At 46.6% G+C, this 27,249-nt stretch overlaps 1 protein-coding gene and 1 pseudogene across 1 annotated transcript in view; both read right to left on the reverse strand.

Annotated features, from left to right (window-relative positions):
- Positions 1-27,249, reverse strand: part of POLN (DNA polymerase nu) — a 171,494-nt gene that overhangs the window by 11,184 nt on the left and 133,061 nt on the right. The window contains 2 exon segments of the mRNA XM_017876239.1: positions 3,415-3,546; positions 14,526-14,626. Coding sequence (XP_017731728.1) covers positions 3,415-3,546; positions 14,526-14,626 — 233 coding nt within the window.
- LOC108532353 (uncharacterized) lies at positions 7,056-8,971 on the reverse strand (annotated as a pseudogene).

A 27,249-nucleotide genomic window follows, 5' to 3' on the forward strand; every position in this document is an offset into this window, starting at 1 on the left:
CAATTTGGGGGCTCTTTTTAAGAAAATGACTATATTCCTGACCAATGAGGACTTCTGCTTTAACTAGGTGTGGGTGGGAAATAAATCCTCCACCTGTGACTGAGGATGAGAAGAATTTCCCACATCTGTAATAATCATGAAAGCGACAAGGGATTGAGTACCTACTACATGCAGGGCAATACGGAGGATTCCTGAGAGGGACTGGCATGAGGACCCTAGACAGCTCCTGCTCTGACCTGGTCCCTTTCCGCTCCTGCTGTTTTGTCGGTCTAGTGAGTTTTGATCGGACACTGGGCAGTGTGAATTTTATGTTGTTGAATGCTGGGGTATGCTGTCTTCCTTTTGAGGGTGTTTTGGCAGGCTTAGGTTACTTGCCAATCATCCTGATTCTTTTGAGGGTTGCTTCTAAGCTTTGTTAGAGTGGATTTGGAATAGTTGTAATCTAGGGCTAGTCTAGACCTGTCTCTAAAGTGTGACCCTTCTGAGGCCTCTGCTGAATGTCCCAGGTGTCTAACAAAGACTCTCCGCTCTGGATGGTCAGAACTCAAACATCTCCCAGTTCCATGTGAACTCTGGAATCACCCAGCTTACTGCTCCTAGCAGTTTTTGTGCTTAGTCCCGTAGCGTTTCACTCAATGTATGTGTATCTTAGTGTTCAAAAACAGACAAAGGGGGACTCCTTGAAGATTTACAAAGCTCTCTCTCTAGCTCCCTCCTCTCTGACACTCTGACTTGCAAAATCCAGCTGCGTCTGCTTCCCCAGTCTGGATCCATGTCTCCTCCACTCATCAAGACCACTCTGCAGTCTGCGTGGCTCCCCCTCCACACATGGGCTGTGCCTCTGGACACAGAGCGTTCATAGGACTCAGCCATTGGCGTCTTTTCTCTCAGATACAAGAGCAATACGCTACCCACTAGCTAGTGTTGAGAACGGCTGCTCCAGGTATTTTGCCTGGTTTTCTGGTTCTTCAGGGTGGGTGCAAAGTCTGAAGCCAGTGACTTCCTTGTGGCCTAAGGCAGAAGTCTCCTGACTCCATACATTTCAAACCTCATTTCTCCTCCACCCAGTGCTACCAGTGCCAGTACCTGTAGCTCCTGTTCATACTTGAGATGCCCTCTGGCCCTGGCCTTCTGTGGTGATGCTCGCATGGCACCAGTGCTCCTGGAAGCCACTCTTGTGCCAGGATGGCTAGCACCACACCACACAGAGAAAGCAGGGGACCACAGGAGCACCAGCAGGAAAATCCACATTAAATGAGTTGCCAGCTCAACTGGCTGTGGCCCCACTGATGCCACCCGGCATAGAAAGGTGTGTGGTGGAGAAAGCCAGAGCAGTGGAGGCAGCAGTCCTAGCCGAATGTAGCTGAAACACTTTCTTTTGACATGTTTACAAAATGTAGAAGGACATGAGCACATTGCAGGGCCTCTCCCAGGGCCTTGGGACGGCCAGCATCAGAGTAAGTCTTCTCCAGCTGGGGCGGCCAAGTGCCCTGTGGGGAGCACTGACCCCTGAGGGCTGGTGGCCAGAGAGGCATCTGAGATCCCAGCTGGCTCCTAGCTTTTGATGCCTCCTTGACATCTCTTACATGCCATTCTCCCTCCGCCCCTCCTCCGTTACTGTGTTAATGCCTGCATGCTTCTAGATTATTCTCAGGGGTGGCTTTGACTGCACCTCAAATCTCTTTCCCACATCGTGACTGGAATCATTTTTGAAGGACAAAGCTCAGGTTCTTTCTGCATGGAGTGTCATGCGTGGTCTGGGTTTACCCAGCCCTACCTGTTCTCTGGCCCACCTGTCCATGCTGGCACTCCTCCTGGCCCTTCCTGTCTCTACCTGGGTCGCCGGTTCCATGGGATGGAGGCTGGCACAGCTCCCTTGGGGCCTCTGCGACTGCTCTGTTCCTCTCACACCTGGATGCCACCTTCCTGTCCTCGTCTGGATGCTTGTGGGTTTACCGTGTCCCCCAAGGACTATAAGCTCCATGGGAGGAAGCAGCTTGTGTCTCAGGTGCCGGAGAGGCGCCCCTTCCAGGCTAGCATGGGCTGTGGCACAGATGGTGCCCACCTGCCCGTCTGCTGTCAGACCAATGAGGAGCCTGTAGCAGGGCTGGCCGGAGCTCATGGGGCTTGGGCACGGGCCCCAGGGTGAAAAGTCATCAATGAATCACTGGGAGAGGCTCACCGAGAGGGTCTACGAGGCTGCACACAGACACTGCCAGCACCCAGAGGCAACAGGTCACAGCATCTAGGATGCCGGCCCTGCGGAGGCCAACTCTCCGGCTGGTTTCCTTGCTCCCAGTGAGTGCTGAGTGCTGTGAGTGCTCCTCCTGTGTCTGTCATTCATCCTCCTCTTTGCTGTTTATTTCATTAATTTCTGCTCTCCCACTGATTTCTTCCCTTTTTTCTCTGCTGCTTGTTTCCAGATTTCTTGTGTAGAACACAACTCATTTATGCCCACAACTTTCTCTTTCTTTAAAAAATACTCCTTTAAAAGATTCCTTTACGGCCGGGTGAGGTGGCTCAAGCCTGTAATCCCAGCACTTTGGGAGGCCGAGACGGGCGGATCATGAGGTCAGGAGATCGAGACCATCCTGGCTAACACGGTGAAACCCCGTCTCTACTAAAAAATACAAAAAACTAGCCGGGCGAGGTGGCGGTGCCTGTAGTCCCAGCTACTCGGGAGGCTGAGGCAGGAGAATGGCGTAAACCCGGGAGGCGGAGCTTGCAGTGAGCCGAGATCCGGCCACTGCACTCCAGCCCGGGCGACAGAGCAAGACTCCATCTCAAAAAAAAATAAAAAAAAGATTCCTTTACTTCTAAGTGAGGTGTCAGCTTAGCCACATCCCAGTTTCTGATGAGATACTTTTACTGTAATTTATTTCTCACATTTTTTTGTCATTTTCTTAGGATTTCTTTTTTTAATCCTAAATTATTAGGAGTATAATCAATTTCCAAATAGGTAGGTGGAAGGATGGCTACACAAACTCCGACATACATGTATGAAAACACCTTTTCATTGTGCTGTGGTCACAGAATATGTTCTACTTGATATTCTTTGAAATTTATTTGGGTTTCCTTTGTGACCTGATTGTGGTGATATTTGTAAATATACCAGTGCTTTTCACAAGAATCCATGTTTTCCCTTTCTAGGTGCAGGCTTGTATCTGTTTTTACCTATCTGCCCATCCACCATCTAGTCACTCAAGTATGTTCACTGTGTTGCTTCAAGCCGCCCAGACTCTTGTCCCTTCTCGTGTGGAAGCTTCAGCCCTATTTGTCCAACAAGAGCTGAGGATTCACCCAGGCCCCGAAACCAACCTCAGGACCCAGGGCCCGCCCGCCCACCACCCACCCAGCTGTTCCCCCATCCTCCCACAGAGGGTGGGCAGGAAGCTCTGGTTGTGGCCAACTCACCTGTCTGGTGACACTGGGCAATAGCTGCTCGGGCAAAGTCCTTGATTTTCTTGTACTTCTGCAAAAAACTCTCCAAAAACTGGGCAGCTTCCTGAACAGGAACTCCAAGGCAAGCAGCAAGCCTCTCCTTCCCTGTCAGTCAGAGAGACGCATGTCAAGGCCTCACTCACACCAACCGTGACCGTGTGCATGGGTTCAGTGAGTCAGGTCCAGTTGACAGCACTGGTCTTTTCTGATGGGTTGGGATGAGTTGGTGTTGGCTTTACAAGCTGGGTGCTAGGGGCCAATCAATCGGGACTGGGGCCTGTGAAACATATATTTATTCAGTGATACTGACTCAGCGCCTGCCAGGTGTTTCAGGTAATGTGGTGACGAAGTAGACACGGTCCCTCCTCCCAGTGCGGCCAGTGGGAGACCCAATTCCAGAACTGCGGAGGTTAGAGTGGGGCACAGAGGAAAAGAGGAAGGGGAAGTTCCATGCTCAAAGCACGAGAAAATGGTGCTCAGGAGTTCAATATTCGGTTCTAGAAGATGCAGGTGTTCTTGTGACACTGCTGGTAGAAATGTCTCTGGTTGGGGCCAGGCATGGTGGCTCATGCCTATAGTCCCAGCATTTTAGGAGGTTGAGGCGGACAGATCACTTAGGCCAGGGGTTCAAGATCAGCCTGGGCAACAAAGTGAGGCCTAGTTTCTATTTATCAACAAGAAAAGAAAATAAAACAAGGACTTTGGCTGGGCAGTGGCTGAGTTCCACAAGCATGTGAGCAGGTTCAGCGACCACAGAAGCCTGGGTCTGGGCCCAGTCCCACCAGGAGGCTCCGTGTGGCCCTGGGGATGTTGCCTGACCCACATTAAAGCCCATTTCTGCACTGTATATTAGGAACAAGAGCCCTTATCCCCAGCTGGGAGCCCCATGAGCTAAGGCATGGGAAGCTCTAAGCAGTGCGTGGTTCCTACTTGGTACTCAATATACACTCCTTCCCTCCCATTTTCCTCCAGAAGAGACTAATAATGTAAATAGAGAATGAGGAATCCATGAGGACATCATCCCTTGCTTGACAGTGGGATCCTAGGGAGAGCCTTGGCCCTGGGGAGTGCTGTGTCCTTGGAAGGAACCCCAGAGAGACAAGCAGCCTGAAGACCTGCCTTCCTGGGGGAGCATGCCCGGGACCAACGGTGGTCTTGGCTGTCCTCTGTGATAGGTAAACTCTGGGGTTGTACTAGAGGGTGCTCCATGGACCTTTGGACAGGATAGTGCAGAAACATGGCCCAGGGGGTGAAGGTGTGGGGTCTGTGAAGACCAGAGAAGAACCCTCTGGAGGAATGGGACTGAGTGGCCTCTCTGATTCAGCCCTTCTTTCAGCCAGGCCACTCCTGGCCCTGGCCAGCTAATGGCGCAGCAGCTCTGGACAGAGAGAATATTCAAGTCTTAGGAGAGTGAAGGGGCAGGTGTTTGCTTCCACCGCTTTGCCAGCAAGAGTGGGAAGGTCTGGGGTGCCCTGTTCTCCCCAAGTTTATCCTGGCAGAGAGGGATAAAGTCATAGTCCTTCTATGCCCAGGACTGCCTGATGAATTGGCACCATTTGGCTGGAAATGAAAAATCTCCAATATCTCTTTTAGGGCTTAAAACCTATTATCGTGATATCCTCACAAATAAGTTATGTGTTCTGCTACACTTTACTGAAATAATTCATCTATGACTCTTTCTTTCTGTCAAATTCCAACCACCACCCTCACCTAGTGCCTCAGCTATGGTGCTGCAATGGAAAATTCCCTTGGCTCTCAGAAAGAAATCCCATGGTGGCTAGATACACAAGGTTGGCCAGATGAGACTTTCTTTGAGTATCTTCTTAGACAAGTCTTTTCTCACCTCCAATCTGCTGTTAAACCCATCTGGTGAATTTTTTATTTCAGATATGCAGTTCTAGAAATTCCATTTTAGAATTTTATTTCTTGAGGTTTTCTTTTTTCATTTATTATGAGCATATTTTCTTTTACTTCCTTGAGCTTAGTTATTAATAGCAACTTTAAAATCCTCGTCTGTTAATTCCAACATCTGGATCATCTTAGGATCTGTTTCCATGATTGCCTTTTCTCTTAAGTATGGTTAAGCTATTCTGTTTCTTCCTGTTTAGGAATTTGGGGTTGTATGCTGGATATCATGTATGATATATGTAGAGTTTTGGATCCTATTATGTTCTTCTGAGGGGTGCTATTTTTTTTTGTTGTTTTTCTTTTTTTTTGAGACAGTGTCTTGCTCTGTTACCCAGGCTGGAGGGCAATGGTATGATCACAGCTCACTGCAGCCTTCAATTCCTGGACTCAAGCGATCCTCCTGCCTCAGCCTTCTGAGTAGCTGGGACTACAGATGTATGCCCACCATGTCTGGTTAAGGAGTACCAACTTTTTGTTTACACTTTTTATATATTTATTTTAAAGTGTATATTTAGGATAAATGGTTTTTAAAAATATATAAAATAATTCACATAAAAATCCAACTTCTATATTTACATGGTCCCTTAAAAGATTTTCATTTTATTATCATTAAAAATATATTTCAACAATCTCCACAGTACTCTCAAAAGTCAGGAATTTTAAGATTTTCTAATAGAAAAAATTTTGTATTTATCTACAAAAAATAATGAACTGGAATTATACCATATTTTTAAAATATAATGTCTCAACTATCTGTGGGCCACATAAGAATAATCCTCACATTAAACGATTATAATTCCAAGTCCTGCATTTTCATTGATGAACAAAGCACAAAAATTTTTACAGAAAAAATAATTTCATCATAAAAAACATAGAAAGTGGAATGCTTCAAACAAAAAATACTCTGAGGTCTGATTTCATCAACATCAGTTTTCCATATCACTTTTTGTAAACATATACCAGTATAGTTACCAACTTAAATACAGTCAGTTTCACCGAAAGAGCATAGTTAAAAAAATTCAGTGCAAAATCCTATCAACTAATACTGACGTACAAAACTTGGTGAAAATCCACAATTTGAATCCCATCATATAAAGTGATTCTCTGAGACTTTAATTAAAAATAAAAAGCTCTACAACAGCAATTCAAGGTTTTCCTTTTGTTCTATCTCTCTAGAGTAAATGCCGTTTTTTTGATTGCTCTTTACAATGTCATCAGGGTGATGCTCGATTTGGAAGTCAAACTGGTGTTATCGGCATACAGGACTTATTTCTTTGTGTCCTTATACATCTGAACTTATCTACATAAAGAACAAGTCTTACAGGCCGGGCCGCGGTGGCTCAGCCATGTAACCAGCACTTTGGGAGGTCCGGAGCGGGCGATCACAAGGTCAGGAGATCGGGCCATCCTGGCTAACACCGGTGAAACCCCCGTCTCTACGTAAAATGCAAAAAAAATTAGCCGGGTGCGGCGGCCGCTTGTATCCAGCTGCTTGGAGGCCTGAGGCAGGAGAATGTGCGTAAACCGGGAGGGCGAGCTTGCGTGAGCTGAGATCCAGCCACTGCACTCCAGCCTGGGCGACACGACAGCTGCCGGCCTCAAAAAAAAAAAAAAAAGAAAAGTCATTACAGAACATCATGGGTGCATGGCTCTGCAGCTTTTCAAGTGGGTGGACAAAGACACAGTGTTGAGGCCAAAGCTAAGGTCTAGCAGCAAGAGTCTTGGTCCAATGACAGAGACAAAGGTGGTTTCCTAGTCAGACAGCCTTTATTGTTTTTCTTATTATCCTTAGCAAAATTGGAATTCTTCCCTAGCTTTGAACTTAGAACTTCAGTTCGTGACGATGGAGCAATGGATTGGTCTACTATAGGCTTTGAAACAAAATCTAGGTTTTTTATAAGGACACTGAGATCAATATTTGAATCTATTCCAGGAGACCTCTCTTCAGATAAACTGACCTCAAAGGACTCTTTTTTTTTTTATTTTTTGAGACGGAGTCTCGCTCTGTCACCTGGGCTGGAGTGCAGTGGCTAGTTCTCAGCTCACTGCAAGCTCCGCCTCCCGGGTTTACGCCATTCTCCTGCCTCAGCCTCTGAGTAGCTGGGACTACAGGCGCCCGCTACCTCGCCCGGCTAGTTTTTTGTATTTTTTAGTAGAGACGGGGTTTCACCGTGTTAGCCAGGATGGTCTCGATCTCCTGACCTCGTGATCCGCCCGTCTCGGCCTCCCAAAGTGCTGGGATTACAGGCTTGAGCCACTGCGCCCGGCCAAAGGACTCTTTCTTAATCTGAGAGTCGTATACATCAATCGTTTCTGCAATCAATTGAGAAAGCGACAAATTCTCAAGGTCTCTTGTGAGAAGCTTTAGGAAATGCCAGTGACAACAGAGATCCTGTTAATTCTGATATTCCGGGTGAAGACTGACAGTGATTTGCTAATTGTGACAGGGGAAAGGATCCCAAACTTAGATCTGTGAAACTGGCAGATGACTGGTTACAAAGGTCAGACAAAGTAAAGCACTGGCTTATATTGTTTTCTTTGTGTTTCTGAAACAGTTCAGTTAGGGATGGACTTTCACACTGAGAAAACTGCAAATTATCATTTTTAAAAATGTAATTCTTGGCACTTTGTTCAACTAAAGAAACACTTCCAACTTCAGTTTCTTTACTAGCTAGTTAAGCACAAAGGATTATTTGAACTTCCTAAACTGCCTTGTACTGGAATGTTTTGAAAATCAGATAGTGAATTATTTTGAATATATAAATAATTACTCGGTGTTGTGCTCTTTATCATTATGGCCTTTAAATTTGGCATTTCTTTGAATGCAGAATCATCTTTGGAAACACATTCGGATGCATGAGGTCTCAACAGATCAGCATCTAGGTTCTTTGAAAGTAGACTTTCCAGACTGTCTGTAGACGATAATCTGACTGATGGCTGACTGTCCCAGGAATCTCTTGACATCATGAATTAGGTCAGCTAGTGAAAGTTCTTTTGTTAACTTACATGATTCCAGTTTATTTTTCCCATGGAGTAAACAGTGACTTGGAACTGAAGAATTATGAGATAATCCGTATTTTCCTACTAAGATAGAAAAATTAAAGGGTTTGCTACTATCATCCAAATGATTTGCTGACTGAGAAGAACTTTGAACATTATTAGCTGAAACTTCAGAAGAAGAAAAGAAGACTCGTAATGCCTTTTGTCTTTCCTGTAGATACTGTTCCCTTATTCTCGTCCTTCAAATTCTGCATGCTAACCCAGAACCCCTGACAAAGGCTTCTGCACATCAAACTTGTTCTTCAGAACTGCTTCAATTAATATTTCATCTGGCACAGCATCTCCAAGTACCTTCTCTCATTTGATCAAGGCATGAATAAAGATGAGCTTGATCAAATCCACTGAGCTGATGGTTCGAAACAGAATTGGAAGATTCTTTCAGATCTTCATGATCATACTCTTCTACAGGCTCAACGGAAGGTTTGTTACCCCGTGAATAAATAAACTGAGCAGCTGTTGATGGTGAAATACAATAATCATCCTCTACAGACTGGCCATAGAGATCATCAACTTCAAAATCTTTATCGTAGTCAAAGCCTCGAACATTCCGATGCCGGGCCATGACGGCAGAGAGGGCGTTTGCCACAGCCCCTTAACTCCTTCCAAAACACTCCGCTTAGATACGGGAGTACTAATTTTTTTTTTTTTTTTTTTTTTTTGAGACAGAGTCTCGTTCTGTCGCCCAGGCTGGAGGGCAGTGGCCGGATCTCAGCTCACTGCAAGCTCCGCCTCCCGGGTTTAGGCCATTCTCCTGCCTCCGCCTCCTGAGTAGCTGGGACTACAGGCGCCCGCCACCACGTCCGGCTAGTTTTTTTGTATTTTTTAGTAGAGACGGGGTTTCACCGTGTTAGCCAGGATGGTCTCGATCTCCTGACCTTGTGATCTGCCCGTCTCGGCCTCCCAAAGTGCTGGGATTACAGGCTTGAGCCACCACACCCAGCCAGGAGTACTAATTTTTTTTAAAGGGGCACTTAGTTTGGCCAAAATCAAACTCTGTCTCCCTGCAGTGGGAAAACGCTGAAATCTCAGGTCAGTCCTTTTTGCCTTGGCTTCTGGATTGTTTGAAGTCTGTCCCATTCATGCATAGTTAGGAGTCAGCCAAGGATCTCAGTAGAGTTCATACCTGGAATTTGGCCTCATTTCCTGGCTCTCTTCTTTCTAGAATTTCTCCCTTCACTTTCCAGATCCTCTGGTTGTCCAGAACTCTGTCCTCCAGTTCTTCAAGCTAGTAGGATTGTATGTTCCTAGCAGAGTTTCTGTCCCCACAGCATTAACTGAGGTTTGCCTTCAGGTAAGGGGCTATAGAATGAGAAATTCACCAGTGCCATTCCCTTCTTCCAGGTGTCAGCTGACCTCCAATTTCTGTTGCTCTGGTCACTTCCCAGTGCCTCTGGGTAGTTGTCTTTTGATACATTTTCCACAGTTTAAAGTTGATCCCTGCAGGAGGGCTGCTCCAATGGGAGCGACTTGGCCATCACCAGAAGTCATGCCTTGCTTTCTAAATACTTATGGCCAAGGGAGAATCCCTTTCCTTTCTTCTATGGAGCTGTCGGGATCTCTGAAGGGCAGCGGGTGGCCTCAGTCCCCATGCATGAAGAAAGTCCATCTACAAGAGAGCGGATGGTGTGGTGGCTCCACAAGCAGCAGGGACGAGAGACTGAGATGGAGCCTGAGGATCCAGGAGGACTTCCAGGCCCTGGATCCTTGCTCCTCACTCCTTGGACACCCTTAGCAGTGGGGCTGTCACACTCAAAGGTCACTGTCCCTTCCCCAAGCGGGATGGCTTTTGGCTCTGTGGGGACTTCTCTGTCCCACGCTTCCTGTGGACTGCTCCTTCTTTTCATAGAACTTGTTCCCACACTGTGATTCCGTTGACCCTGTTTCACACACAGGCCCTGAGAGATCTGCAAACTAGGGGCACTAAGTCCTCCCTACCTCTTAAATCCTACATGAACACAAAATTTGACTCTTCCCACAGACAGCTAATCCTATCTGGTGGGTACACATGTGAGTCTATGTATGTGTGTGTGCTACAATTTGACATTTAGCAGGGATAATCTTCACTCCCTTTCCTCCAAGTGCTCTTCTGCTCCACACATATTGCTAACAGGCTTTCACTCCTGTTTATGTCTCTAGGGATAAGCAAGTGCCTGTACATCGTGGGCCTTTGGGAACGTGGGCTGGTCCAGCTGGAACAGACCTGACATTAAATCCTATGCTACTTTCAAAACTCAGCTCGGGTGTTGCTGCTCTGGGCCAGCTCCTGGACTCTCCCAACTCTCCTTGGGCTGGGTCCCTCCCCTGGCTCCCTTGGTACCAGGGACTCCTGCAGATGCACTGATGGCACAGTGCTATGTGCCCAGGCCTGCTCCTGTGTCTCCTCTGACAGGTGCAAGCCCCTCGGGAGCAGGCACTGAGCCAGAGGGGGTGCCCTCAGCACAGGCCTGTGGGTCACATGATGACTGGATGTGGAGGCAAGCTTCAGAGTCATGGAGTCATCTGAGAAGACTCAAGGGTTAGACTCTAGGAGCAATAGGGGCTCAGAGCAAGATCTGAGGAGTCAGGAGCTGCTTCCAGGAGAAGGCAGGTTCCTGCTGGGCTCAGCAGCGGCCATGAGCAGGGCCGTCAGGCTGGGGATGGATATTTGAATTCAGTTGACTGATAGAGGAGCAGTGAGATTGTGAGCCAGCCTCTGGGGTCAAGGCTCCCGGACAGTGGCTGCTCTGTGATTCCGTGTGTTCCCCGCCAGCTCCTCCACAGTGGCTGCGGGGGCTGAGCGTACAGACCCTGCACCCTCTGGGGCATCTCCCCTGCCTCTCACACAGTCCTGCCGCTTCCTCTGCTATCTTCTTTACAGTTTTCACAATAGTCATGTCGCCGATTTCTCAATAATGTGTAGGAACCATGCCTTGCCCCATGCCCCCAGCATTTGTGAGTCGTTCAGAGGTACGTTATGTGAAAACACGTCACTGCAATCTGCTGCAAGCCGGTAGGTGCAAAGCTCCTCTATGGAATTTCCAAAGGGTGCCCAGCGGCCCGGGAGGCCTGGCAAGCTCACGGGCTTCCTCAGTCCCAGCTCATGTGACAAAGTTTCAAACACAAGGAGAACAGAGATGCAGCCTAAGCCCACAGCAGCGGATACACAGTAATTCCAGCTGTCAAGCCAGACCGGAACAATGGGAGCAGCAGAGCCGGAGGCTCAGGGTGGGAACCCGTGTCACTGTCACAACTAAAAGCAGCCAAATTACCCTTTTCAACATTATGGCTAATCACTCAGTGCTTATTTACAAAATGCAGCTCTTTTCCTCTCCAGGAAAAGAAAAGAAAAAAAGAAAGTGAATACTCCAGAAGGAGCCACATGGGTGGCAGAGAAGACCACCTTTTTCTGAGGAGGTCAGGGCAGCCATCCTGCCGGAGCACAGCAGCCCCATGGCAGGTGCTCGGCACCCTCATTCTGTGTTCCTCCCTCCTGGCTGGATTTGGGGTGGCTGCCCCAGCTGGGGACAAGGCCGGGGCTGCCACAGGAGACCTACAGAAGCTGCTCAGGCACTTGGAGGCGTTCATTGACATGGCACAGAAGTGAAGTAGGAGTCAGACATAATGGCAGATGACACAGATGAGAGCTGACTGTGCCAGGTATGGCCCCGTCCACCCTATGAAAGCACTTTCCCAGGAGGAGATGGCACAGGGAGGCGGACGGCCTTGTACAAGGCCACACAGTCAGGAGGTGACAGGGTTGGGGATCAAGTCCAGGCTGCCTGGCCCAGGATTGGGGAGGCGATGTCTTGCCCGCAGAGCAGAAGCAAATGTTATGTTTGCAACACAAGATGCTGGAGCAGGATACAAGGCAACAAACTCTCATGTAATTTGGCAGAGTGATGCCTTCCCCTCAAGACAGAGGCCCCAGGGAGGTTCAGGGGTACAGCATAGAAGAGGCTGAGAGGAGGAAGTGGACCAAGCAACTCTGAGGAGAATCAATCCAATGTCACACTACTGTCACTCACAGAATCTAGTTCTTTAAAACAAAGTTTCTTAGTCTATTTTCCAAAAACCACGTACACAATCAGAATGTTTTCAAAAGTGGAGCTGAGACCACCAAGTCCACTAATTTGTTCCTGTGTCTTCTCTGTGCCAGGCAGTGAGCTAAACTGATGAGCTCCTATCTTTGAGGTGCCCATGTTCGAGCTGGTGCATGAGACCATGAACAGGCAAGTGGGTGCAGAGCTGGCGTATCTTGCTCCCTTGCTGGTTTGAAGAGCAGAGCTGCCAAGATGTAGGCTCTGCCCAAGGTGTGAGGCCCATGTGGCAAGGAGCTGAGACCACCTCCAGCTGACAGCCAGCAAGAAACAGGCCAGCCAGGTGCGGTGGCTCACGCCTGTAATCCCAGCACTTTGGGAGGCCAAGGCGAGCAGATCACTTGAGGTCAGGAGTTCAAGACCAGCCTGGCCAACATGGTGAAAGCCCATCTCTACTAAAAATACGAAAAATTAGCCGAGCGTGGTGGCAGGTGCCTGTGATCCCAGCTACTCAGGAGGCTGAGGCAGGAGGCTTGAGCCCAGGAGTTGGAGGTTGCAGTGAGCCGAGATTGTGCCACTGCATTCCAGCCTGGGGAACAGAGCAAGACTGTCTCCAAAAAAAACCAAAAAAACAAAAACAAAAACAAAAAACAGAAGCCAACAAAGTGGATCCCTCCCCAGCTACAGATGCGACCACAGCCCCAGCCAACACCTTGACTGCAGCCCTGTAGGGGACCCAGTTATGGCATGCCCACACCCAGAGAAACTGTGGGATAGTGTGTATTATCTTAAGTTACTATGTTTTTGGCAATTTGTTACCCAGAAATGGGTAACAAATACTGTGGTTGAGGAAGGCTGCACAGGGGAGAGTTGAACGCAGGTCTGCAGAAGTGAGGGATGGGCCCTGGTGGTGCAGGGGCAGGCGTTCCGGCAGAGGGAAGAGCAGTGCAAAGCTCTGAGGTTGGAGCAAGCCTGGCTGATTGGCTGTGGTTCTAGACAAGCCAGCCATCCACAGTTTCGGGGTGGGGCACTTTGGACTCTTGTTCAACAGCACCACAGTTTCAATGGAGACTCTAGGGCAGCTCTTAGGGACAATCTACTATGTGCTTGCCCCATTATTCTTCCACTGAAGCTTGTTTGGTTTTGCTGCTTTTCTGTGAATAAACAAAGGGTTTCCATGGCAGGATGGTGAATCTTCTTTTCAGGGTCTTTGCACAAGCCCTGCTGCTCAAAGAACTGATCACAGGGAAAAGGAGGTCTGAACAGGCTTAAGAAGGAGCTGGCGGGCTGGGGAAATTAGGCCACACTGATTCAGCATGACCCAGGGCCAGAAAAGAATTTAAAAACCCCAGACAACCCATGTCAGGGAGTCCAAGGGAGAGCAGAAGAAGGGCGAATGGAAGGGAGTAGAAGGCCTGCTTTGACATGGGCGCTGGGGCTGGGGGGTAGGGGGAAGGAGGGAGAGGAGCAGAAGCAGGAAGAGAAGCGAAAAAGAAAGGGGAAGAAGAGGCTTGCAGAAGAGGCCCCAGGCAGCCCAAACCTCTGGCCTCCAGTCCTTCCTGGCCTAGCCCTGCTTTGTCCTATCTGCTGCCCCTGAGATTGGATCCCCACTGTCCTGTCCCAGCCCAAGGCCTGGTTCTGCCTTCTGTGGGGTGCTTCGGCTGTGTGGCCCAGCTGGGTGAGCTCTGCCCTAGGGAGACGGGGTGCATGCTGAGATGTGGCAATGCGTCCAAGCACTGCACACCTTGAGGCTGTCTAACTTTACAATGTCTTGGCATGTGTGGGGACAAGGGTCTCCTCGAAGGTCTCCAAGCACAGCAGTGGTGCCTAGCACAGTAGTATGGTGTAGGGGTGGAGCCAATGTCTTGTCACACCTTGACTTGCCCAGCCTCTGTGGCCCTCGCCCCTGAGAGACTGGACGGACCTGAAGCAGGTCAGGCGCGTGGGGTGGTCTGCCAGTGTCTGGTGGCTGCAGGTGTCATCAGAGCATCAAACAACACCCATGGGACTCACAGATGATTTCGAGGCACAGCCAGCGTTTAAACAACAGGCACACAGCTGCCAGGCTTACAGGTGACCCCGAGAACCCCAGCTCCCAGCCTGCAGCCTACCTGGCTCCATAGACCACCCACCGCGTTATAACCACCTTCTTGGTTTGCTCTCTGTCTGCGTGTGTCACGCGTTCCATGGGCACGTCCTTCCTGCATGGAGAGAACATGTGTGTTCAGGCACAGGAGGCATTGTCAGTGCAGGGCAGACAGTCTAACCACACGCCCCACCACTGCGCTTCCTCTGGAAATTCTTCACAGTTTCACGGTGGCTGGCTCACCGGGACGGGAGATATTCCATACCTGTGGTGTCAGCTTGGCAAGGGCCCCAGGCAGATGCCTTTGGCAACACTGCAGCAGCTACTGCCAGCCAAGCACTACCCCACATTCCCAGGTGTCCACAAATCAAAACCCAAAACTGCTTTCACCAAAGGCATGCCCACCCAACTTCAGGAAAGCCTGTTCCCCATGTTGGGGTGCCTGGGCCTGGGCCACGTCTGTGTCTGCTGCAGTGGGGGAGCTGGTTTCTAGGCCTATCTAGTCCCACTGTTTGACTGGATGAGCAACTCTGTCCTGACCTCCCACAGACAGAGGCCATGGGGGTGAGCCTCACCCTGTGGCTACAGCATTCAGACAGAATAAGGATCAACTCAGCATTTGACCGGCATCTGAACCACAGCAATCTCCAGAGATTAAAGCTGAGACATCTGAGTAGCACAGGAGCTCCAGGGCACTCCCAGCACCACCAAGAGTCCCTCCTCCTCCGAGAGCATCCCCAAAGGATAGGCAGCCTACCAGGTGCCCTGGGTGCCGCCTCCTGCCTGCTGCTTTTGTAAACATCCTTATCATCTACACCAGGCCTCTCTGATGGAGTGGGCATCTCAGATTCAGAAGCCAAGAGAGAAAGAGAGAGAGAGAGAGAGAGAGAGAGAGAGAGAGAGAGAGAGAGACAGAAAAAGTAACAGAAACTTCTCCCAATCTGTTTTGTGAATGACTTTGTGCTGGGGCCTCCTTCATTGCTTAGCCAGGTTGTTCACAGCTCTACCTTAGCCTTCACTTCCTACTTGCACTGAGCATAGAGACCAGTCCCAGGTGAAACTCAGGTCTTCTTAGCTCTTTTCTGAGCATGCAAGCTCCCTGCGCATGTATGGGGCTTTCTACATTTCCTGGTATCCACAGGTACTTTTGAATGCTCTAATTTCCAAAAGCATCTCTCTCCTCAGTTTTTCTTCCAGAGCTTTCAGTGCTTCATTGTTTGCCTCAACTATAATTTTTAGCTCCAGGAAGCTGCAAGTTATTTGCCTTACAATGTTTCCAAGCAATGTCTGCCACTCTTCTGCAGCAAGTGGGTTCTGAGTTAGGTGAAACAATGACAAGTGACTGTGTCAGCCCTTCAGGCAGCCACCAGACTGCTGAGAATACCCACTTCTTTTTGAGTAAGGTGTGCTCTGCCTCCAGAAGCAGGGACCAGGTTCCACACTAGGAATATGCTGCTGCCTTCAAGATTGGGGGGTGGGAGGAGGGTAAATAGAGTCATCACAAGGCTCTCCTACCATTTTTAATTTTTTTTGAGATGGAGTCTCACTCTGTCGCCCAGGCTGGAGGGCAGTAGCATGATCTCGACTCACTGCAACCTCCGTCTCTTGGGTTCAAGTGATTCTCCTGCCTCAGCATCCTGAGTAGCTGGGATTACAGGCACCTGCCACCATGCCCAGCTAATTTTTGTATTTTTAGTAGAGACGGGGTTTTATCATGTTGGCCAGGCTGGTCTCAAACTCCTGACCTTGTGATCAGCCCGCCTTGGCCTCCCAAAGTGCTGGGATTACAGGCGTGAGCCACTGCACCTAGCTCTCCTACCATTTTTAAGTTTTTTCTTATTTTTCTTTTTTTAGAGGTAGGGTCTTGCTTGTTCCCCAGACTGGTCTTGAACTCCTTGTCTCAAGGGATCCTTCTGCTTCAGCCTCTCAAAGTGCTAGGATTACAAGCATGAGTCACCATACTCTGCTTGTCTTTTTCTTGATTCAGCATTTGCTTGGTTGCTGTAAACCTTCGCCTATTTTTCAAAGTTTTGATGAAGTTGGTTACGACAGTTTTGTTAGATTTTTCAATGTTTCTTTGGGGGACGGGCCCATGGGGCTGTGTACCCCACCATTCTTGCTGACATCCCAGACTTCACTGATTTTTTGCCACCTAATTTCTAAGTACCAATGCATTTCCAGTTTTCCCCCTTTTTCTGCTGTGTTAAGCTATTTTGCCACCTCATTTAGCTACCCTTAAACTTGGCATTGTTAATGGCTATATTTAGATAAGAAGCAAAAAGCCAAAACGGGCTGAGTGCAGTGGCTCATGACTGTAATCTCAGCACTTTAGGGGGCTGAGGTGGAAGGATCATTTGAGGCCAGAAGTTCGAAACCAGCCTGGGTAACATAGCAAGACCCCGTCTCTACAAAAATGAAAATTAAAAATTTAGCTGGGCATGATGGTATGCCCCTGTGGTCCCAGCTACTTGGGAAGCTGAGGTGGGAGGACTGCTTGAGCCTGGGAGGTTGAGGCTGCAGTGAACCATGAGTGTGCCATTGCACTCCAGCCTGGGTGACAGAGTAAGACCCTGTTTAAATGAATAAACAACTACATGACATTTTTGTAGACTATTTTATAAAATATATTTAAATTTAACCAAATTAAAATGTATCATAGAGGTCTTGGTAAGTTTAGATTGATGCCAGGTACATAAGCAAGGGAAGGAGCTAGAATGATCCATGGGTAATGGGTTAGCACTGGAGACACCAGTATGAACTCATGATAAGCTCCATGTCGATGCACATGGTTACACAGAGAAATATTTAAAGATGTGTGTATATATAAGGTTGACATGCATGCATAACTTCTTGTTCTGTCAGCTGAGAGGGCCTAGAAGCAACCTGCTCAGTAGCAAAGAGCACCCAGCACCAGAGCTTGGCCTTTAACACCACTCTCCAATGAAAAATGGGGCTCCCTTGGAGAAATGGCTGATTCCAGGACTGGGGCAGGAAACATACAAGATGAGCCTGGAATATCTTCTAGTGCTGGTAAGGAAGTGATAAATGTGTGTGCACGTGCACACACACACACACACACACAAACACACACTAAAGAGGTTAAGTCAAAGGGACACAGGAGCCAACTGAAAGAGGTCCCAATGGCCAAAGCTGGAACAATTTAAGCAAGAGAACAAAAAAAAAATTGGATTATAGCCCAAAGTAAAAAATAAATATTCATGAATCCATACGAATTTGGATTCAAAGGATTAAATAAATAAATGGGGGAGAACACAGATCTCCCATACAGAAGAAATCCAAATAATGTATATAGATACCCTGTCCTTAAGAAGACAAAGCATAACCCCCAACTCCTTAATTAGAGGCTGTGCTTAGTGACTTGGTCTCAAAGAGTTCCATGTGGAATCAGAGTAGAAGAGAGTATCTTTATAGTACAGAAACCTGACAAACATGCCATCAGCCAGGTGACCCAGGTCAGCATCAGGAAGGTAAGTCCTGTTGACAGTGCGTGTCCCTCATTCAGTGTGATGGGAACGGCCCTGCACCTCTGTGCTCTTCCTCCCTCAAACCCCAAATCCCATTCTAGTCATGAGAAAAACATGGGACTAACACCAACTGAGGGACATTCTACAAAACACCTGACCAGTCCTCCTCAAAACATCAGGGTCATTGAAAACAGGGTAAGTCCAAGAAAGTGTCACCATCAAAAGGAGCCTACGGAGACTGTGACTAAATGCAGTGTGGTGTTATGGAGGGGGTCCTGGAGCAGAAAGGGGACAGCAGGGAAAGACTGAGGAAATTTAAGTCATGTGTGGACTTCAGTTTATGATAACACACCAGTATTGGGTTCATTCAATGTGACAAATGTACCATATTAATGGAAAACATTCATACCAGGGAAGCAGGGGTGGGATGTATGAGAACTCTCCGTACCATCCTTGCCATTTTTATGTCAATTTAAAACTGTTCTAAAATAAAAAGTTTATTAAAAAAGTGATCCAGTTCAAGACCAACCTGGGCAACATGATGAACTCTTGTCTCTACTAAAAATACAAAAAAATTATCCAGGTATGGTGATGTACACCTGTAGTCCCAGCTATGTGCAGGACTGAAGCAGGAGGATCACTGGAGCCCGGAAGGCTGAGGCTACAGTGAGCTGAGATTGTGCCATTGCACTCCAGCCTGGGTGATGAGTGAGACCCTGTCTCAAAAAAAAAAAAAAAAAAAAGAGAGAGAGAGAGATCCAAAAATTATGCTAGGTTGCAAATCATTTATATAGTATGACTCGATTTTAAGTCATAAAATTGCAGATAAATATGTGGGGGAAAGCCCACAAGTAAGTCTAGTGGGCTTACGAAAATTTGGTTTTGTTATTTTGATAGCTGGTATTTAAATTTTTTCTAACCAATGAAAATTATAAAGAAAAAATTACCCGTAAAAAATTCCACAGTAAATACAGGAGAGTCAATAGCTTTCCTACTAGTAATAAACATAAACTATAATAAAATGACCACACTCACAATAGCAATGAAAACCTCAACATACCTGGCAATAAGTTTAAGAAGAAATGCACCAGACTTTCAACAAGGAAGGGGCATTAAAGGACACAGTGGAAGATGTGCTATGCTCCTGGACAGGAGAATACAACAGTGAAAAGACATCAACTTTGCTATATCCAGTTTAACCTTAGCACACTTTCAATTAAGGTATCGGGAGGATTGGGGGGTGAAAACTTAAGATAGCAATTCTAAATTTCATCTGAAACACAAAACAAATGGGAACAGTCAGGCCAAAGCTAAAAAGGGCGAGTAATGAGGAAGAACAGGGAAAGGTACACAAAGCTCAATACTGATGCAGGAGTAAAATAGATAAATCGGGGGAAGCAAAGAAAAAGCCCCAAACAGGCTGTAGTATATTTTAAAACATAGTCAATGATGTGGCATTTTAAATCTACACTGGGTTGGAACTGACTCATTATTTGGGAAACTATGAAGTTAAATGCCTACTTCCTATCATACACAAAAATAAATTAGAAACTCATTAAAGTAAAAACAATCATGAAAAGATGATGATGAAATACATATACAGAGCAGAACAGAGAGCCCAGTGGCGGTGCTGGGGCTCATGGGCCTTGGTGTGTTGCAGAGGTGAAACACTGGATGTGGCCTCATGCATTGACCTGGGACAACTGGCTCGCCATGGTGGAAAAAATCAAATTAGATCTTTGTTGCCACACAAATCACAAAAATGGGGTCCAGACTGAGTAAATGCCTAAACATGAAAAAAAAATCAAAACTTAAATAAGGCTAAAGAAAACAAAGGAGAATACATAAGTCTCATAAATAGGAGTGCGTTGAAAAGAAACACAAACAATACAAATCATACTAAGAAATATCTTTTTTTTTCAAGACAGTTGATTAGATGCATTTCAAGCATGCCTCATCCACTTAGAAGAACCAAAATGCTATGTAGACAATCACACTTTGAATACATTATCCAAGACAGAACACAGCAGTTCAAAAGAAAAGCAAAAGAAAACACAATCTAGGAAGAAGGAAAACAGGCAGCCTGCATGGCCGGGACGGGCTGGGAACCAGAGTGACTCCCCAGTACTGGAGGGGGTGATATCTTTCTGTGGTCCACTTTCCCACTGGGAGATCATACAATCCAGGTCATAGGAGAGCACCTGAACCCTCCCCAGCCCTGCTCCAGGGAGGGAACACGCCCTAGGTCCCACATCCTTCCTAAGACCTAAGTAGCCAGAGTAAGACGTCATAGTTGGTCCTAGCTCCTAACAGACTGTGTGGTGCCATGAAACAATGGCATTAGGCCTAGGCATTAGGAAAACTTGGGCTGCTGCTTATGGAACAAGGATGTGAGCAAAGTGTGAGCTCCCACAACTAGAATTGGAAAGCAAGCATGGCATGGGCTGCAGTCACCAGAGTTGAAAGTAGGCACTTTCCCTGGGAACTGAGCAGGACGAGAGTAGCTGTGGAGGCTTGGTCTTGAGCTGGGTAGGGGCTCTTATGGCCCAGGGCTGACTTGCGGGTTAGGTGTGAGTTGCCAGGTCTGACTGAAAAGTGAGTCAGCTGTGACAGCTGGGATGGGGGAGGATGCCTGGATTGGACTGGGGTGTGAGAGGGACACAAGTTCCCCACTCTCCAGCCAAGGCTGTGATCACTGGAACAGGCCTTCACTCCCATAGCAGGACCTCAGCATAGTGGCTGTTGCCCTTCACTCAAACATTTCACCAGGGGCCTGGGGATTGCCATGCCATCCCTAGCCCTTCACCAAGGCAGGTGCATGAACTTTCCACTGAGGGGCACTTACTACTTGGGGTCCAGCACAAGTTCACCTGGTCCGGCTATGCCTGCCTTCATCCCCAACAGAGTGCAGGATCCAGGGTCCTGGGGGTTCCACAACCCAATTCAGCACCTGGGACACTGAAGCACTTTTCCAGAGGGGCAGAGGTCAGGCATAAACACCATACCACTACCATCTCAGCTGGCTCCTACCTGCAAGTGCTGCCTGCTGGCCTGGGGGCCAGCCTGCACAGCCCATTGCAACCACTGCCGACACAAATGCACAGCACTTGGGACCCAAAAGAGTATCTCACAACCACTGCTACTACCATCACTCAAACCATCCTGGCTGCCAAGGAGCCCAAGAGCCCACTCACCCAACCAGGACATCACTAGTACAAATGGCATCTGAGAAAGCCAACCAGAGGCCCAAGAACTGGTCTGCCTGGAACCGCCAATACAGGTGCCAGCATATGTTGTCCCAGGGCACAAGGACAGTCATGCTTGGCCCACTAACAGAGAGTGGCTGAAACCTGAAGAGAGGCCCATTTGGCATTTTAGTCCCTGCAAAACTTTACCACAGCCTCCACCAATACCTACACCCTAACATCCCAAAGAAACCACAGATACCACTAATGCTATTCAAAGCCAAAGAAATCATAGAGTCTTCACTACTGCATGCAATCAGAAACAAAGCCAAAGGGTCCTATCCAACCAACAGAGAGTCACATCTTCAGGAACCCCCACACCCAAATGAAAGTAAATTAAAAAATAAGAAGCAGCAACTGTTACACCAGATGTGCAGAAATCAATGTAAGGACACAGGAAATATGAAAAAGCAAGGTAATATGACACCTTCAAAGGAACACAATAATTCTCCAGCAATAGATCTTAACCAAAACAGAAATCCTCAAAATCCCAGATAAATAATTCAAAATACTGATTTTTAAAGAGGCTCAATGAGATGCAAGAGAAATCTGGAAATCAATACAAAGAACTCAGAAAATTAATTCAGGATGAATTAAAATTAATTCACAAATGAGAAACTTACCAAAGAGATATCTCTAAAACAAAACCCCCAAAACCAACTAAACAGACATTCTGGAACTAAAAAATTCATTGAAGGGAATATAAGATACATTTGAAAGCTTCAACAACAGACTGGGCCAAGCAGAAGAAAAAATTTCAGAACTTGAAGACAGGTCTTTTGGAATCCAGTAGGCAAAATTAAAGAAAAAGGAATAAAAAGAATGAACAAAGTCTTTGAGATGTTTGGGACTATATAAAACAGCCAAATTTATAAATTATTGGTATTTCTGAGGTTGAAGAGAGATCAAAAGGCTTAGAAAACCTATTTAACAAAATAGTATACGAAAAACTCCTGTCTAGCAAGAGATTTTTGACATCCAAATCCAGGAGATTCATTAATCCCCAGGAAAATACAAGGCAAAAAGGACTTTGCCACAGCACATTATAATCAAACTGTCTAAAGTTAAAGTTAAAGAGCAAATTCTGGCCGGGCGCGGTGGCTCACACCTGTAATCCCAGCACTTTGGGAGGCTGAGGCAGGAGGATCACCAGGTCAGGAGATTGAGACCATCCTGCCTAACACGGTGAAACCCCGTCTCTACTAAAAAAATACAAAAAATTAGCCGGGCATGATGGCAGGTGCCTGTAGTCCCAGCTACTTGAGAGGCTAAGGCAGGATAATGGCATGAACCCAGGAGGCGGAGCTTGTAGTGAGCAGAGATCATGCCACTGCACTCCAGCCTGGGCGACAGAGCAAGACTCCCTCTCAAAAAAAATAAATAAATAAAATAAAAATAAAAAATAAATAAAGAGCAAATTCTAAAGTCTGTAGGAGAGAAGTGTCTAGTCATCTATAAAGGAAACCCCATAAAACAGTGGACTTTTCAGCAGAAACCTTACAAGCCAGAAAACAATAGAATGACATATTCAAAGTGCTGAAAGAAAAAGCAAACAAACAAAAATGCTGTCAGTCAATAATTCTATATCCAGCAACACAACCTTCATAAATGAAGGATAAATAAAGTCTTTCCCAGACAAGTAAATGATGACTATATTTGTCACCACTAGACCGGCCCTTCAAGAAATGCTCAAGGGAGTCCTAAACTTGGAAGCAAAAGGATGACATTCACCATCATGGAAACATACAAAAGTATAAAACTCACTGGTAAAGCAATCACACAAAGGAGGAAGTGAAAGTAATCAAATGGCACCACTACAGAATTCCACCAAACCACAATGACAAACAGAGAAAATGAAAGAAATAATTTATAAAACAACCAGAAAACAATTAGCAATATGACAGGAACAAAACTTCACATATCAACATTAACCTTAAAGGTAAATGGATTAATTGTCTATGGCAGAACAACAATCCACTCTATGGATAGACCATATCTTGCTTCCTTGTTTTGTTGATAGACAGTTAGGTGTTTCCACCTTTTGGCTATTATGACTAATACCACTATGAATGTCATGTATGAGTTTTTGTGTGGACGTACGTTTCCATTTCTGTTGGGTATGTACTAGGAGTGGAATTGCTGGGTCATATGGTAACTCTGTGTTTACCTTTTTGAGGAACTGCCAGACTGTTTTTCACAGTGGCTGCACTATTTACCAATGGCAATGTATGAGGGTTGATTACTTTTATTTGGTAGGAAAGCAGGAAGGAAGATCAGTCCTTGAGCTTTTTACCCAAACCTCCCCCAGAAAACACAATCCTGGAGCCCTTAACAAATAATTAAAACTCTCTGGAGGGATATTTGACTGAGTAACATGGGAGTATGCTGTCTGCACCCAGCAGAGAGCCTCTTTGCAAGAGGCATCTCCCTCTTATAGTAAAAGCTGTCCCAGTCAGACCACATGAGCCATGACAGCTGTATCTGTGGCTGAAAGAAGAAGAGCCCCATGGATAGACTGTGGCCTCAGGTCATAGATCAGAGCTGTCCACTCCTCAGTGAGAGTTACTGCAAAGGTGTGCTGTTGCTGTCATTCACCCTCCAAGTGCTGCACACCTATCAGGGTGGCAGGGAATCAGACTGGCTCCCTTCAGAAGCGTGCACAGGTCGGGGGCACACACATGCCTACAGTCATGTGCAGCCCAAGAGCAATCACGACAGCAGCTACCCTTTGTTGAGATCTGCCCCCAACTATCTCATCTGAGCTCCAGTCTCGACAACTTATTTGGCCTCTCCACATGGGTGCAGCAGAGATGTCCCAGGTTCAACACGTCTGCGTCTTAACTCTCGTTCTGACCTCCCCTCACATGTTGTGAAAGCATACCACCCACCCTGCTGCTGGCCCTCAATTGCCCCACTGGCACTCCCATGTCCAGTCCATCTCCAAACCTCATCACTTCCACCTCCTAATATCGCTGGAGTCTGGACCTTTTTATCGTCTCTACTGATTGTTCCCTGCCCCTCATCTGGATGGCAGCAATAGTCTCCTCTGCCTTTTTTTCCCCTACAACCCATTCTCTGCTCAGCACCATGCAATCTGATAACTTCCTTGCTGAAAACCATTCAGCAGGCATCCAGTTAAAGGTGGCACATCTGTTTCTCTCTGCTCCCTACCAAGATCCCACTGAAATAATGCAAAGGAATTAAGAGGAACAAATCTATAAGAAAAAAGAGATCAGGAGAGGGATTATCATCAGGCAAGAGAGCGCCATATATTTATGAAAGCTGGTGAACAGCTGGTGGTGAGAAGAGCCATCACCCAGAAGACCCAAGAATGTGAGCTCCGGAATAGGGAGTGCCTGGTATAATGCAAGGCGGAGAAGGGGAGCTGAAAGCAGGGAGGGGACATGAATCCAACACATGTACACAGAATGGTCAAGCATCCTCTCTGACTCACCACCCATCACTGCCTACCCCAAACATTCCACACAAGTCTGTCCAGGAGCCCACTCCCCCAGACAAATAATGATGATGATGATGATGATGGTGATGATGATAAAATGGACCATGGGATTCTCTCTACAGAAACTGACGGTCTTGGAAAGCTCTCCAACACCCTCCATATTGCTGAACTTGACAGTCACTCCCTAGTCTCTGGCCTTCTTAAGATGTCCTCGAAGAAGAAAACCTGTTCTGTGCTGCTCACTTCACTCTTATTGAGCAAACTCAGGAAGAGTTTACTCAAGTACTTTTTTTTTCTCTAGCAAAAATGATCTCTATGGGCCTACTATGCTTATAATGCTAGCTAATGAAATTCCAGAGTCTGTCTTTAAAATGCAAGTCTTCATAATTAAAAAAAAAAATTGAATCTAAGAAAGAAATGAAGATGTTCTCTCTGTCCTGCAGCTGTGGAGAAAGAAACATCAATCACAGACCCAATTTGAAAAGTGTTAAATGGGGAACTTTCACGTGAATAGCCATCCTGGTTTCCTGGGAACTGCAAAAACTGGCATGAATATCCTTAACTACTGCACTCTTTTCTCTTCTGTTACCATAAAATTGCCTTTGGAGGTCTTGCGAGACTCCTAGACTTTAGAATGTATTGCCATGTCCTGTGACAATCATCTTGAAGAAGTCTTGTAATTTTGATAGACTGTCTTACTTGATAAATTTTTTGCCCAGGGAATAATGCTAAAATTGGCATGTGTGAATTCCTAACCCATATAAATACTTACAAGACCTAGCTGTTGAATAAGAAGAGTGTCACTAGCTGTCCCCTCTTTCAGCATACGCAGGACCAGCAAATACAAAGCCCAGGCTCTTCCAGATGATTATTTAACAGATCCTTTGAAACAGTTTTTCAGTTAAATTGCATTTATCTTTTATCATATACTAAATGTTTACACATATTCTAGTAGGTCTTTTTATGGACTTCATTTTTTTCCATTGATCTATTCTGGTTTTTATTCATACCACTGTGTTTTAGCAACTGTGACTTTAACATTAATATATTTTAGTATCTGGCAGGACTTGGTCTTTTTTAGTTCTTCTCTTAAAAGTTTTAGGATTATTATGCATTATTTTGCATCATAAACTACAGATTAGTTTGTCTAGTTACTAAAAAACCTTACTGGTATTTTTTGGCATTTTTGGCATTTTTGGCATATTTGTTAGGATATTTCTATATTTACATATTAATGTAAGGAGAAGTAACATCTTCATAAAATTGAAGTTTCCAATCTGTCCTATTTTTCACATGTCTCAGATCTTGCACATTATCCATTATATTATTACAGATATTTTCTTTTTCATTGCACCTTTTCTTCCAACACATTTCCTAACCGGTTGTTTATATTTGGGGAGGTAATTTCTGTATATTAATCTGTGCCTAGTCTTCTTCCAGGTCCCAGTTTTAATAGTTTTTAATAGTTTTCTTTTAGTTGATTCACTTGGTTTCCTAGGCAGATAATCATACCGTCTTTACCAAATGATGGGTTTGCTTCCTCCTTTCCAGGTTTTAAGCTTGTTTCATGATTTCATCAACCAGAGTAACCACACACACTAGCAGCAATAGTATCTTTTCTCATCTCTGAGTCTCACAGGGGTGCTGTGGTGTTTCATGCATGAGCTTGCTGTTGTTTGTTGGCTTGCGGTGGGTAAATACTGTCAGCCATTGAAGGCTTGGAGGGGTTGCATGATCTGACCGAATCTCAGAGAGATAACGGGGGGAGCATTAGGGCATGGATTGGAGTTGGGGAGTGGGGGACCAGCCAGGAAATTATTTCAATGGTAGGTGTGGGAGATAACAAAGGCCTGAGCTGAGGTTGTGGAAACGGGAACAGAGAAAAGGCCTAAGGCCAGGGGGACCACTGGCCTGGGGGATGTGAGGTGGGAGAGAGGAAGAGAGGAGGCATGACCGCTGCCTGCAGGTACTGGCCATGGCACTGAGCTCCCTCCAGACCCACTGAGTTTGAAGTGTTTGTGGGACAGCCAGGGAAAACCGCCCCTGAGGACTGGAATGCTGGCCTGAGCTCAGGACAGAGAGGAGCTACAATGACCACAACAGCCACATATTGCCAATGATGGACACATCAACCACTCCTGAGGTCTTGCCATGAGCCAGGCACTGGGCCATTGCTTCTCCTCTGAGCGTCACCTGATCCCACACCACCTCTGCGATGCTCTTCATCTGAACACTTTGCACCTTTGCTCCTTTTGCCTGGTGAGCACCCCTTCCCTTCCTCTGCTGGATTTCTCCTGACTCTTAAACACTCAGTTTCTCCTAAATTCTTCAAAGAAGTCTTCCTGACTCCAAGCAGTCCCAGCCGAGGGTCCCTTCTCTTTCTGGCCAGGGCTCGACTGTGATGATTCTAAACACAGGAGGCCAAGAGAAAGGTACCAGGCATTGACTTGCCAAGACCCACGGGCTCAGATCAAAGCTCCAGAATCAGACTGTATGGGTAAGGAAGGCAGGTGCTTCTCTTGCTGGACAACTGTGCCCCCTCAGGCAC

Source organism: Rhinopithecus bieti, unplaced genomic scaffold, assembly GCF_001698545.2.
Source record: "Rhinopithecus bieti isolate Rb0 unplaced genomic scaffold, ASM169854v2 scaffold_9581, whole genome shotgun sequence".
In the NCBI taxonomy this organism is placed as follows: Eukaryota; Metazoa; Chordata; class Mammalia; order Primates; family Cercopithecidae; genus Rhinopithecus; species Rhinopithecus bieti.